The sequence below is a fragment of the Lissotriton helveticus genome, chromosome 6, assembly GCF_964261635.1.
Source record: "Lissotriton helveticus chromosome 6, aLisHel1.1, whole genome shotgun sequence".
Taxonomy (NCBI): Eukaryota; Metazoa; Chordata; class Amphibia; order Caudata; family Salamandridae; genus Lissotriton; species Lissotriton helveticus.
In genome coordinates, this window is record NC_136067.1 from 1,555,787,718 (window position 1) to 1,555,800,030 (window position 12,313).

At 44.7% G+C, this 12,313-nt stretch overlaps 1 protein-coding gene across 11 annotated transcripts in view; it reads right to left on the reverse strand.

Moving 5' to 3' along the window:
- REPS1 (RALBP1 associated Eps domain containing 1) overlaps positions 1 to 12,313 on the reverse strand; it is a 1,025,500-nt gene that overhangs the window by 190,285 nt on the left and 822,902 nt on the right. For 8 of the 11 annotated variants that reach the window (XM_078649357.1, XM_078649363.1, XM_078649362.1 and 5 more), the window contains one exon: positions 5,143 to 5,325. The exons of the other annotated variants lie outside the window; for them this stretch is intronic. In XM_078649357.1, the coding sequence (XP_078505483.1) occupies positions 5,143 to 5,325 (183 nt within the window). The remainder of the gene's footprint in view (positions 1 to 5,142; positions 5,326 to 12,313) is intronic. 11 annotated transcript variants of the gene reach the window in all.

A 12,313-nucleotide genomic window follows, 5' to 3' on the forward strand; every position in this document is an offset into this window, starting at 1 on the left:
CCATCCAACGACACATCCGTCTTCACCACCTGAGGAGACGGATCGCTTACGAAGGATAGAGCTTGGGACAAGTTTTCCTGCTTTGTCCACCACAAGGCCGCTTCTTTCATCGTCGAGGTGATGGTCACCTTGTCGTCGAACGACCCGTGAATCTGTTTCCATTGGATGTCCAGTTGCTCCTGAAGAGGACACATCCTCAATCTGCAGAGTGGAATTCGAGGAAGGCATTAAGAAATTACCCCCAGAAGAGATTTGTAGCGGCGTACTGAAAGACACCTTCTTCTTTGTAAGTCTAGTGCCATGGTTTGCAGTTTTTCCTGCCTCTCCAAGGTTGGGAAAGCTTTCTTGAGATTAGAGTCCAAGATGGCTCCCAGGTAACGTGCTGTCCTGGATGGGACCAGAGATTACTTCTCTTTGTTTAAAGTGAGACCTAAATTCAGAAACAGGTTTGTACACGCGTCGACCGCTTCCCTCGCAGCCTCCCTGGACGGAGCTTTCAGCAACCAATCGTCCAGGTAAGGGAAGACCTGAAAGTGATTCTTCCGTAGAAACGCTGCTACTGGTGCCAGCACCTTTGTGAAGATTCTCGGGGCTGAGCGAAGACCAAAGGGTAAAACCCTGAATTGAAAGTGGCTCTTGGCTACTGTAAATCGCAGAAACCTTCTGTGTGCTGGGTGAATCGGCACATGGAAGTACTCATCTTCGAGATCGAGCGTGGCCATGAAATCCCCTGGATTGATGAGACGTAGAATGTCTTGAAGAGAGACCATCCGGAAAGACAGGGAGATGAGATAGGTGTTGAGCTCCCTGCGATCTAAAATGGGGCGCCATTTCTCTAGCGTCTTCCTTACCAGGAAGAACCTGGAATAGAATCCTTCTCCTTTTTGGGCGGAGGGGACCGGCTCTATAGCCCCTTTCAGGAGCATCTGATGAACTTCGAGCCGCAGAAGACACAGATGTTTTGATGGAATGGCAGCAGGGGGCTTGGATGGTGGGATTTGCGTGAATTCCAAAGTATGGCCCTTTCGAATGATGTTTAGCACCCATCGGTCTGATGTGATCTTGGACCAATTCTGAAGGTATTGTGACACCCTGCCTCCTACTGATGATATTGCGGAGGTTGGCACAGTAGGAAGAGCCAGGAGGCCGCTATTGTCTCTTGGACATATCACCTCCTTGGCGAGCTCGCTTCCCTCTGTTATTAGGTCTTGAGAAATCCGAGGACTGGCCTTGCCTTCTCTGATAAGGTTGGCGGTACTGTTGCGAACCTGAGCCATATGATGAGTACCTTTGTAGGTGGAGCTTTTGCCTCTGGAACCTCTAAAATGAGCTTTACGGTACTGAATCGTACCCAGAGACTTAGCAGTCTCAGTATCCTTTTTAATATCTTGGAGAGTGTCATCTATCAATTTTCCAAATAATGCTTCTCCATCAAAAGGTAGATCCAGGATCTTATTCTGGATTTCGGGTATGAACCAAATCGCCTTAAGCCATCCCTGGCTGCAGCCCCAGCCAAAGAACGAAAAGCTGTTGTGGCAATGTCCATGGCACAGTCTATGACTTCCATCGATGTTGCTTCCCCTTCTTGCAAAATCTTTTTAGCTTCTGTCTTTGACTCTGGAGGAAGTTGATCCAAGTATGGCGAAACATCACACCATAGTTGGCGACCGTATCTGCCCAATATCGCAAAGGCATTTGCTGCCCGCACTAGAAGACTCGCCATTGAAGAGAACCTCTTCCCAGCATTGTCTAACCTCCTGCCCTCTTTATCTGGAGGAGTTGTCAAAGGAGCTGAGGGGTTGCGTGACTTTCTTTGTGCCGCTTGTGAAATTACCGAGTCCGGTCTTGGGTGTCCCGTCAAAGACGCCGGACCATCGTCAGGCGCTTTGTATTTTTTGTCGAGACGCGGTAGTACAGGGACCACCGTCGCTGGATTTTTCATTGCCTTAAGGCCTTCCTCCCAAAGATGCTGGACAATAGGGATAGATCTTGTTGTCTTCTTATAAGGTTCTTTAAAATCATATAAGAAACCTTCGGTGGCAACAGAGGGCATTGATAGTTTGAATCTGCCAGCCGCTCTCTCCATTAGCTTATGAAACCCCCCTATATCTGCTGGTGGTGAGTCCTCCGGATCCGGACATGGAGATGCTGGGTCTGGGATGACATATTCATCCCATTCTACACCATGACCAGGCCTGTCATCAAAGTTTTGATCCTCATCCGAGGAATCATCATGGGTGTTCAATGGTATTGAAGGCTCCTGTGGAAGCGGTGTCTGTCGCCGAGATGACACCTGGGCCAGCAATTCGGGAGCAGCCATTGCTGGAGCCGCAGGGACAGGCAAGGCTTGCACAATCAAAACAGCAGCAGGTTGTGAACATCTAGACTTGTAATCCTGCAGCATATTGTGAAGGTCCTACAAGAAAGATGATGGTACAGACACCATGTCTTGTCTCGAGTACTGTTGTGGCTGGGCAGAATGATGATGATAACCACATTCCTGGTTGTACTCTCCGTCAGAATCCGTCTTTAGGCATTTAACCAGAAGCTAGGATGGACTGTTTGCATAGCCATTTGAGTCATGATAGTCTTCCTCTGATTCATCCTCATCCTCCTCTAAAAGCAGAGCTGGAGGCAAGGGGGTAACTCTCCTAGGAGATGTCATGTCCGGTGTAATTCTTGTCATAGAAATCGTAATTCTTTCCTCCGACGACAAAATCGTCGACGATGCCGTCGACAATGGTGCTGATAATACTGCAGTCGTCGTCGACGGAATAGGCGTCGGCGAAAGAACACTCGACGACGAGATGGGCATCGTCGATGACAAGACCGTCGACGCTCCTGCCGTTGTCAATGTTGTCGTCGTCGCTGCCGTCGTCGCCATCTTCGTCGACGTCGCTGCCGTCGTCGGCTACTTCGTCGACATCGCTGTCGTCGTCGACATCTTCGGCGACGTCGCGGTCGTCGTCATCTTCGTCGACGTCGCTTTTACTGCCGTCGACGACTCCGTCTTCGTCGACGGGAGCACTTGTCCCGCGGACGAGCCCGTCGACGGTACCATCTTAAGCTTAGGCTTCAATTCCTTCGTCGACGGAGCCTTCATCGTCGACGACTTGGAATTTCTGTCAGACTTTCCAGAAGACTGAGAAGAGGGTTTTTTGAAGGCTGGATCAGTCTTCATACCCAAAGAAGGCGTAGATGGTCCTACCCTCTCCTTTTCACCATGGTGAGGCGATTCGACTGAACCTTGGCTCTCAGACTCTCTGGGGGTCTTTTTTGAGGCCTTAGAAGGATGCTCCACAGAAGGAGAAGGGGAACCCCTACTCTTCTTGACTGACCTAGTTGATGATGCTGATGAAGAGTCCTCACTGTCACTGGAGGCAGTGTCTTTTCTGGACGTCAACTTCTGGAGCCAGGTAAGAAGCCTACCCTCACGATCCCGGAGGGTCTTGGTTGAAAAGGTGTGGCAGATCTTGCAGTCCGCAGCCTCATGATCAGAATAGAGGCAGTAGATGCAATCTTTATGCTTATCCTCAACAAATAATCTTTTCTTGCCACAGGTGGAACAGGGCTTGAAAAGGGCCTTCTTTTCCATATCAGACATCCTGGAAGGGACAGCTAACAATGTTGAAGAGAAATCCTGAAGAAAAACTTCTGAAAAAGTAGAGATTGAGCAGAGCTCAAAGGAGACTCCCTAAGCACAACGTGCGGTAGAAAATCTGAGGCTCCTTCAGGAGGGTTCTATGGGGTGAGGCTCTTCTGATTGGCTGATGCTTAGTTTGGTTTCTTTTACAAAAAGAGGCGGCTATGCTACAAAAGGGAATGAGGTCTAGGCCTTTTTCTTTCTCTTTTGTACCTACTATATTATTTTGTTACCGAGACTCCCATTCCGACAACGGGGAATGATACAAAAGCATGGGAATCTATGAAAGTTCCAATATTGGGGCAAATGCAACTTTCCAACAGACCTCGATAGCTTAAGAGGAGCAAATCTTTCTCCTTCAAGACCCCTATATTGAAACCACATACGCATTAGGAAAGGCCAGGAAAACTCCCAGTGAGTAAGGGTTGGGCAACATGATGGCTTTTAGATATTATTACAATACCAGAACACCAAGTCAAAATAATGTTTTTTGTTAAAGGTATACAAGACCTTTTTTATACTTGATCTACACTTGACAATCTTTGTTATAGAGATGGACACCGTATCATGTTAGTTATAATAACCACCTACTTGTTCCTGAGGCCCTGTAACCAAAGCACTAAAATAAAAAGAGGAAAAACTGCCAGAATGCAGTCAAATTGCCTTCTCTGGAAACACTGGAGGGGGGAAGAAGGCAAAGGGATTTATAAAGGAAATGGAAGAGCCCATAAGCTCTTCTCCGTACCAGAATCACTGTGGTACTGAGCAGAAGAAACTAGGCAGATACTAGATACATGCACGCCTCATCAGCCCCCACATTAATGAAGTACCATGGATCAAAAGAGGAACTTCTCTGAAATTATACAAATGTGTGCTAGACTAGAAAAAGGGACAATCGGCACAAGGTTATTTAGTTCCCATCATTAACAGTAGACCACAATGGCTATGCAGAAGAGAGAATTGTGCAGAGGCGATTTCCATCAACGCAAAACTTGGACTCAAAGTAAGAATTGGGTGTATGGCTTGTCTCCAGTACCAGAGTGATGGAGCTAATCGTAAGGGAGTCTTTTCCTTTACTCTGCCAAAAAAAGAAGTGTCAGCCACCGACAAACAGGCGGTAAGTCCTTTCAGTAGGGTAAAAAATCTTAAAATGGATTCATAAAGGGATTATAAATGCTCAGCCACATTAATTTATGGACTGCACATGATGGACAATGTTTCGCATTTGAGAAAGTCTAACCACTGGCTACCTGTAAAGGGTAAGCTAAGTTTTTTTGATCTGTTACTCTGGTACTGAAGTTTCCCCTTTAATTAGCACCCAATTATCCGGCACATAAGACAACTGCTTGGTATCTGCACAGCCAACGCCTTAAGATCTCTACATCCTGGCTGGCCTTTCCGCAAATTCCCTTGTCCTTTCATATGAAGATTTTCTTGATGGCCTGGACAAAAGTTTGGTCCTGGTGTGGGCTCTACAAATATATTAATCTAATACTGACCTGTGCAGTTTCTGATTGGTCTTCAGACTCATCTGTTGTTTTTTCAGGTCCAATTGAAGCAAATACCTCAAACTGGCTGAAATCTGCAAAATTTGGTTGTTCCGGTATTTGCTGAGGTGACGTACTAGTGTGGGTTAACAAGCCTTCCCCTTCTCCTGATCGATGCACATTGGGCACTGATGTCTGTGTACAAAAATGCAGAACAGTAAATTATTACTAAAAAGAGTACAAAGCCACACCTGGGTCTTTAATTTAAAGTGTACATACAGCACTTTTTAAAATGAAAATCAGTATGCAAATAGGCGCTTGTGAAATAAGGTGCTGACCATGAAATCTAATACGAGTGCAAACAATATGAATATGTTCCTTTTACAAATCCAGCAAACAATCTTGTATTAAGCACAGATTTAGAAAATTCATGGACAGCACTACTGCTTGGAACACAGTTGAATTCATCATCATCAACCTCATAGAGGACCAACTTCCACAGTCATCCTCCGCTGTCTCCTCTATCCATTCATCTTCATCACCCATTCTTCCACTCTCCTATCCACCCTTCTATCATCCTCATTCCTCAATCACCCTCCACATCTATCGATCTATCCTATCCATATACTCCTCCTCCTCATCATCATCTTCCATTTGCCATCATAAGTCATTCTCTCTGTTTTCCTATAACCCGATTAACCCTGAAAGGGCATATGACTGTTTAAACACACAGTACAAGGTTTTATTCTAAATAAAAATAACCAAACATGGTATGTCAAAACAAAAAACAGCCACGAGCTCCAGTTTGCCTGCACACAGCAAGGAGTACTTCTCACCAGACAAAACCTTTTCTATATGTGGATGTTTTGAAAGACCCCCTTGGAGACTCAGGATAATTCTATAAACTACTGCAACTTAATCAATATTTCCTCCTTCCTGTTGCAACTCTGGGATGGTAGTTGATAGAGTTTAAGTTAGAAGCTTGTTTAACCAGTCTTCTGTTGCTGCCAAGAGAAGTGTTTTACGCTGGATATTGTATTATAGCTCTAAGTACTAGTTGCAGCCTTTGATCTAGCTTCAAATAAAATACAACAATGCATAAACCCTGACTTTAGTCACAATGGTACAAACTTTTTTAGTAAGTAATAGCCTTCAACAAAAATGTTATACCACTAAGTACAGACATTTGAACCTTACAGATAGATATGCTGTCTTTAACTCTTGAAGAAAAAGATATGAAGTTAATATACCGTGCTGTCTTAGCGGAGGAGGTTCTTCTGTTACCATGCATAAAATTAAAGACCTTTCAATACACTTTTTGAGACTGGAAGAGCAAGCACTCCCAACATGCTCTCCTAAATCGCGCCTGTTGTTCCAGGAGATAATAATTTAGGAGGGTCTCTGTGGAAACATTTATCTTTCTCGGCGAAGCTTAAATGATATATTTTGCTTCACTGTTCAACTCTCGTAAGCATCTTCAAAACTAAAATGCATAAGAATAAAGAACAACAAGTTCTAAGGCAAACTAAGCGTACGTTATAATCCACAGAAGAACCACTAATTAAATAAACAGAATTGAAGACATCCTAAACCCAAACGATGGATAAACTAATATGTTGTAGCAATTAACTAGCCAGTCACACACAGCTCCATGTCATATATGGCCAGGAGCACAAGCCCAATATAGGTGTTGGCAAGTGAGAGATTGTATGGGGTTGAGATGCTGAATAGACTGTAAACTAACACTCAACTCCTACATTGGAGATCAAAAATTATAAATTAAAAACTGGGCAGAAAAGTATATTGTCTAGCCATAATTTAATGGGGACTACCTTGTTTTGAAAAATGTTGGGAAATCTGTTTAATTCTACCTGCTGCCTATTTTGAGTTTCTCTGGAGCAATTCCCAGAAGTACTGGAGGGATATTGGTGTGTCTGCAACAGGGATCTGCGATACCCAGATCAGAAATGATCACTACTGACTCAAGAGCATGCAGGGTATCTTCAGCTGGAAGCTTACGAAACCTGCATGGTGTCCTGAAGAACAAGTTACTTACCTCCGGGGGGGGGGGGGGGGGGGGGGGAGGAGAGAAAAGAGAGAGAGAGAGAGAGAGAGAGAGAGAGAGAGAAAAGAGAGAGAAAAGAGAGAGAAAAGAGAGAGAGAGAGAGAGAGAGAAAAAAGAGAGAGAGAAAAAGAGAGAGAAAAAAAGAGAGAGAGAAAAAGAGAGAGAGAGAGAGAGAGAGAGAGAGAGAGAAAAAGAGAGAGAGAGAAAGAGAGAGAGAGAGAGAGAGAGAGAGAGAGAGAGAGAGAGAGAGAGAGAGAGAGAGAGAGAGAGAGAGAGAGAGAGAGAGAGAGAGAGAGAGAGAGAGAGAGAGAGAGAGAGAGAGAGAGAGAGAGAGAGAGAGAGAGAGAGAGAGAGAGAGAGAGAGAGAGAGAGAGAGAGAGCTCTTCACAACAAAACCACAAGCAAGGTATATGCATAAAGAGTAAGGAGCATATTTCCTCAGGCATTGTGGTACTGAAACAAAGATCCCGTCCCGGTTGTAGCCCAACTTCAAAGAAGATAGGCATGCATCCAATTAAATGAAGGTTAATTGGCCTCAATGGAACGGGGGTACATACCCACTAGAAGAGGAGTCTTATGTGTACAATACAAGACTGAGCCACCAGTCCGATTAACCGGAGGATAACATCTACCTTAGGTGAAAAAATTTGGCCACTACAGGGGCCAAAGAAAACTGCTGAATGGAAAGAAGAAACTAAGATATGAAAAAAAAGTGTGTATGGAATCCATTCGAGCACAATGAAATGAATAAAGTATCCATCACCAGGTCGGAAAGAGAGACATCAATAGCACATGACACTGCCTCTGGGCCACAGCGCTTGGCCCAAGAAGAGGATCAGGCAATTCCAGCAATTAAAAAGGGAGTCTGGAAAAAAAGGGATAAAATCTTACACAAAATCAGCTGACAACAGTCAAGATGTCTTATGTGAACTGCAAGTTCACTAAAAATGGGTGCAAAAGAACAAATGAGGCTCTGGCCCTAGTAAGAACAATACAAAGAGGGCCACTAGCACGAACGCCCTTAACCCAAGCAGGGTAAGGCCCTAGAAAAACGAGGCAGACATCAAACAAAGGAGGAGTTCTAACATGGAGAACACTTCATTCTGTGTCCTTCCCTCCTTTTCTCCCTATCACTTCACTGTTTCTTTTTTTGACAGAAAGGGAGGACACCGCGCGGCCGAAAGACCCCTGCAACAAAACATATCCAAAAGCATAAATGGACATATGAAAAACTGAAAACGTTCTTAGCAATACACATATGTAGGTAATGCATAGTGCAGTCCGAAAATATATGGCACCAACTATAGAAGAGGGGAAAAAGGGAAGGGGGGCAAACCCCTCCAAGAACAGAATGGGGCCAGAGCACAATATAACTAGGCTGTCCTGTTTTCAGTTTCTACATTTGGTAAATTCTGGTGTTTTTTTTCCAGTGTTTTCAATATCTTAAAAAACAGTTTTTATCAGTGGTTACACATTTTCACGCCACTAAAAACAACAGAAAGTGTTTTTCCGATGTTTATGGAACGTTTTGCTTTTATCATTGCTTGCTTTCTGCACTGAAAGAACATGGTATATAGACAGTGTACGTATAGTGTATACGAGGTCCAAAGAGATTTTTGCAAATTAATCTTATTGTAGTACAGCATACAATACTTCTTCAGTGAGTCTTTGGTCATGTGCGCTCGCGCTTTCCTTCCCATGTAAACTTCTGTGAAAAGGCCCTCTCAGCATTCATAGCCCCTTGGGCTGAGAACCGTCAGCTAAGGGGCACAGTTGGGAGGACTCTTTCTTTGATGCCACATAAAGCACAAAATTATAAATATTTGCGTTTTAGTTCCTGGGCATAAGAAAACAGTGCACCAGAATGGACTAAAAAGTCAATAGCATCCCTCATTAACTCTGAAGATTGTAAAGATGCTTTCAGCATACCATCTAACAAGTGGCAATGATCTCCTACAGGGAATCACTTCAGCTCGGGTATCAATTTTGACAGGTCATCACACACATTTTTTATATACGTAGCTGAATCACTACAAATACAAACAATATCACTCCAATATTTGTTGAACTTGGAAAGAACCTTTTTTGCAGAGCATAACAAGTGACACTGCGTTCCATGTTTTCAAAAGGCCGGTGTCACCACTATCCCAGATGCTTGGTGATATATATACTTGTCACTATACCTTGCATTTAATGTTTAAAGCCTGAAGTGTTGGCAATTCACCTATCAATACTGACCCACTAGAAACTATGGTCTGATGTGTTAAGGGTTTTTATCCATTCTCTGTGGGCAAATGTAATGACACATATTAGGAAAGATTTTTATGAAACTAGCCATTTTACCTATCAGTGAAAGAATCAAATGCAGCCAAAATATCAAATGTGAGTTTGATATGTCCTGATTCTATACAGTTTATAAAAGAATTAAATTAAACCTAAAACGTGAAACTAAACCCTGCATCTTTAGACCAAAGGCCATAAAACTGAAAAAAGTAAAAGGAAGTAGAAACAATATTTTAGGGGCATCCCTAAAGAACAAAACTCAAGCAGAATAATGTTAGCCAGTCTTTCTTACTGCTAGCTTGTATAACAAAGTTACATTTTATTGACCCCTTCAGTAAGAACACTTTCTTTTTCCTTTCTTTGAATGGCATTTAGTTTGTGGTTGTGCAGGTGTTTTTTCAGTGTTTATATGTTTTCACCGGTGAGGGCTATTTTTCTTTCAGTGGGGTTTATCAGCTATTATAGGTTTAAACCTAAAACCCCACAGCCTAAATATAACATTGCCTGCTAGAAGTATCTTAACAGGCACATACTTCCAAAGGGTAAACTTGAAAGTGTGTACTTGTCCAAAAGCTCATACCAATAAAAGACCTAGACAAGAAGGAGGTATGAATGAGTATACCAGAATCACCCAACGGAATATCAAGAAAAAAACCTCCTACCAAACAGATGAGTGAGCAATCCCCATCAAACGGGCAACCATGGAATATAAAATATATATAGAACATAGGGTCATACAAGGACCGAACAGCCGCGAGGCAAGGAGACCACATCCCACAACAACCAAAAGGCAAGGACAACAGGTCATGCAACGACTGTGAGGGAAGGATAGCAGGTTACACAATTGCTGTTGGGTGGGGCAGACCGAAAACAGGAAAACTATGTTGTTCTACAGTCAAATGCCAACCAGACCGACCCTGCTGAGCTTTTGCCGCGATGAGGATGGTCAATACCTGCGTATGCTGTATATTCCCCAACATCAGAGGAATTTAAGCCTCTGGCTTGGGGTGGCATGTACCACCAGAGGCACAAGGCAGCCCTCTTGAATCACAAGCTTAGGGACAACAAGTCTCGAGGAAAAAACCCAATCCTACATCTAGCTAAGATAGGTGGAATAGCGCAACAGTGGCGTGTGCAACCAAGTCCAAAAGGTGGAAACAGTTGAAGGGAAAAAACGATCTACTGGAGGTAATACGTAAAAAACACCAGCAAGAAAACATGTCGCCACTGTAACAAGCGAAAGATAGAAGGGGACAACTCCAAGGGAGTGTAGAGCACATACGTCATACTATTGATACTCCGGTAGAACCCCCAAGGTGGGATAAGAGGCTGCCAAGCGAACTGAACCAGGAAACAAGGTTTCGAACGCAATAACGGGACAGTATAACAATTCCGGAGTCACAGTCTAGGTAGAGAAGAAAGAGCAATAAGCTTGAGTGGCCAATATCACACATCTCCCAATATGCTAAAGGGAATCACATGATAGAGGATGCACATGACATTTGCATCCAAAGAACCCCACTGACCAGTAGAATACGACTTTCTGCAGGCTAGCCAGCACAACCAGAGACCAGGTTAAAGACACTGATCAGGGAATTGACATCACAAAACGCACATACCACATTGTAATACCAAGGGGATACAAATGGGGGAGGGGGGGTCTGGCTCTCCCCGACTAGCCAGAAACCTACTTCAGGCCACATCTGCTTGGGCTCCAAAAAGATGAACTCCATCGAAGGGCATGTTAAGCAAGGCTGTCTGGACAGCTTCTTAAAAGCCAGACGCCTGAGCCAGGCGCAATGCCACAGAATTCGCTGTGGCTCGACCGATCGAATCAGTGGAGTCCATTCCACACCTGATAAACAGCTTTACCACCTGGTGACGATCGAAAATTAACTGGGTCAACTCGTCCTTGTTGGTCTCTGGAACAAAGGAACAAGCTCTGCCAAGGAGTCCCACAAGGCATAGAGAAAGTGTCCTAGGACGCAAATAGTGTTGGTGGGGCGTAATGCTGCACTAGAGGAGGAAACAATGTGTTTCCCGCAAGAGGCCTGCTTTCTGGACTCTTTGTTAAGGGTGGAATAGGGAAGGTTCTCCATTTCAGGGGACGCCTTAATGGCCTGGACCACGAAGCTGCAATGGGTCGGCTGTCAGATTAGGCAAGCCGGGTACCCTGGTGCAGGGTGGTATTTGTGGGGAATAGCGGGGTCCACTGGTACGCCTGACTCAAGTTTTGCCCATGCCCCCAATAAAATATCAGACAGAGCCTCACAAATGGGGAATACTGGTTCAACCCCAGACTGGCCGGATGAAGGACCTCAATAAGAGGGTCCGTAGCCTTCTCCACTGTAGGTAGAGTCAGATGTAAGACTCAGCCACTCTTTTTGCAAAACTTCTGCCAAAGAAGAACTAGCTTCCGAGGTGAGGTCAGGAGGCTATAAAAGAGAGGAAGCAGGAGATGATTCTAGCCCGCTGGCTTCACCCAGCTCAGCAATCCAGCTGTTTAACATAGTAGGAGCATTGGCTGCTCCAAGGGGACTATCCCTTCACATCCTTCCCCCCACCTGATCCAGTGACACCTCCACAGAAACTATCGGCACCGAAAACAATCTCCATATCTGGTGTCGGATGACGGCGATCCGGCACCATACCGACAACCGCTTGGGAAGGGGGAAAAACGTTGGTCGATGTCTGCGAATATGCAAGGAGCCGAGGCGAAGTCGACCCTACAACGCACACAGCTGTGTCGTGCACGGACTCTGGCTTGGAGTCTTAAGGCGCCGTGGAAAGCCTGTCCTACGCCGATACGGACAGGCTGCTGTTGATGGACAGCTT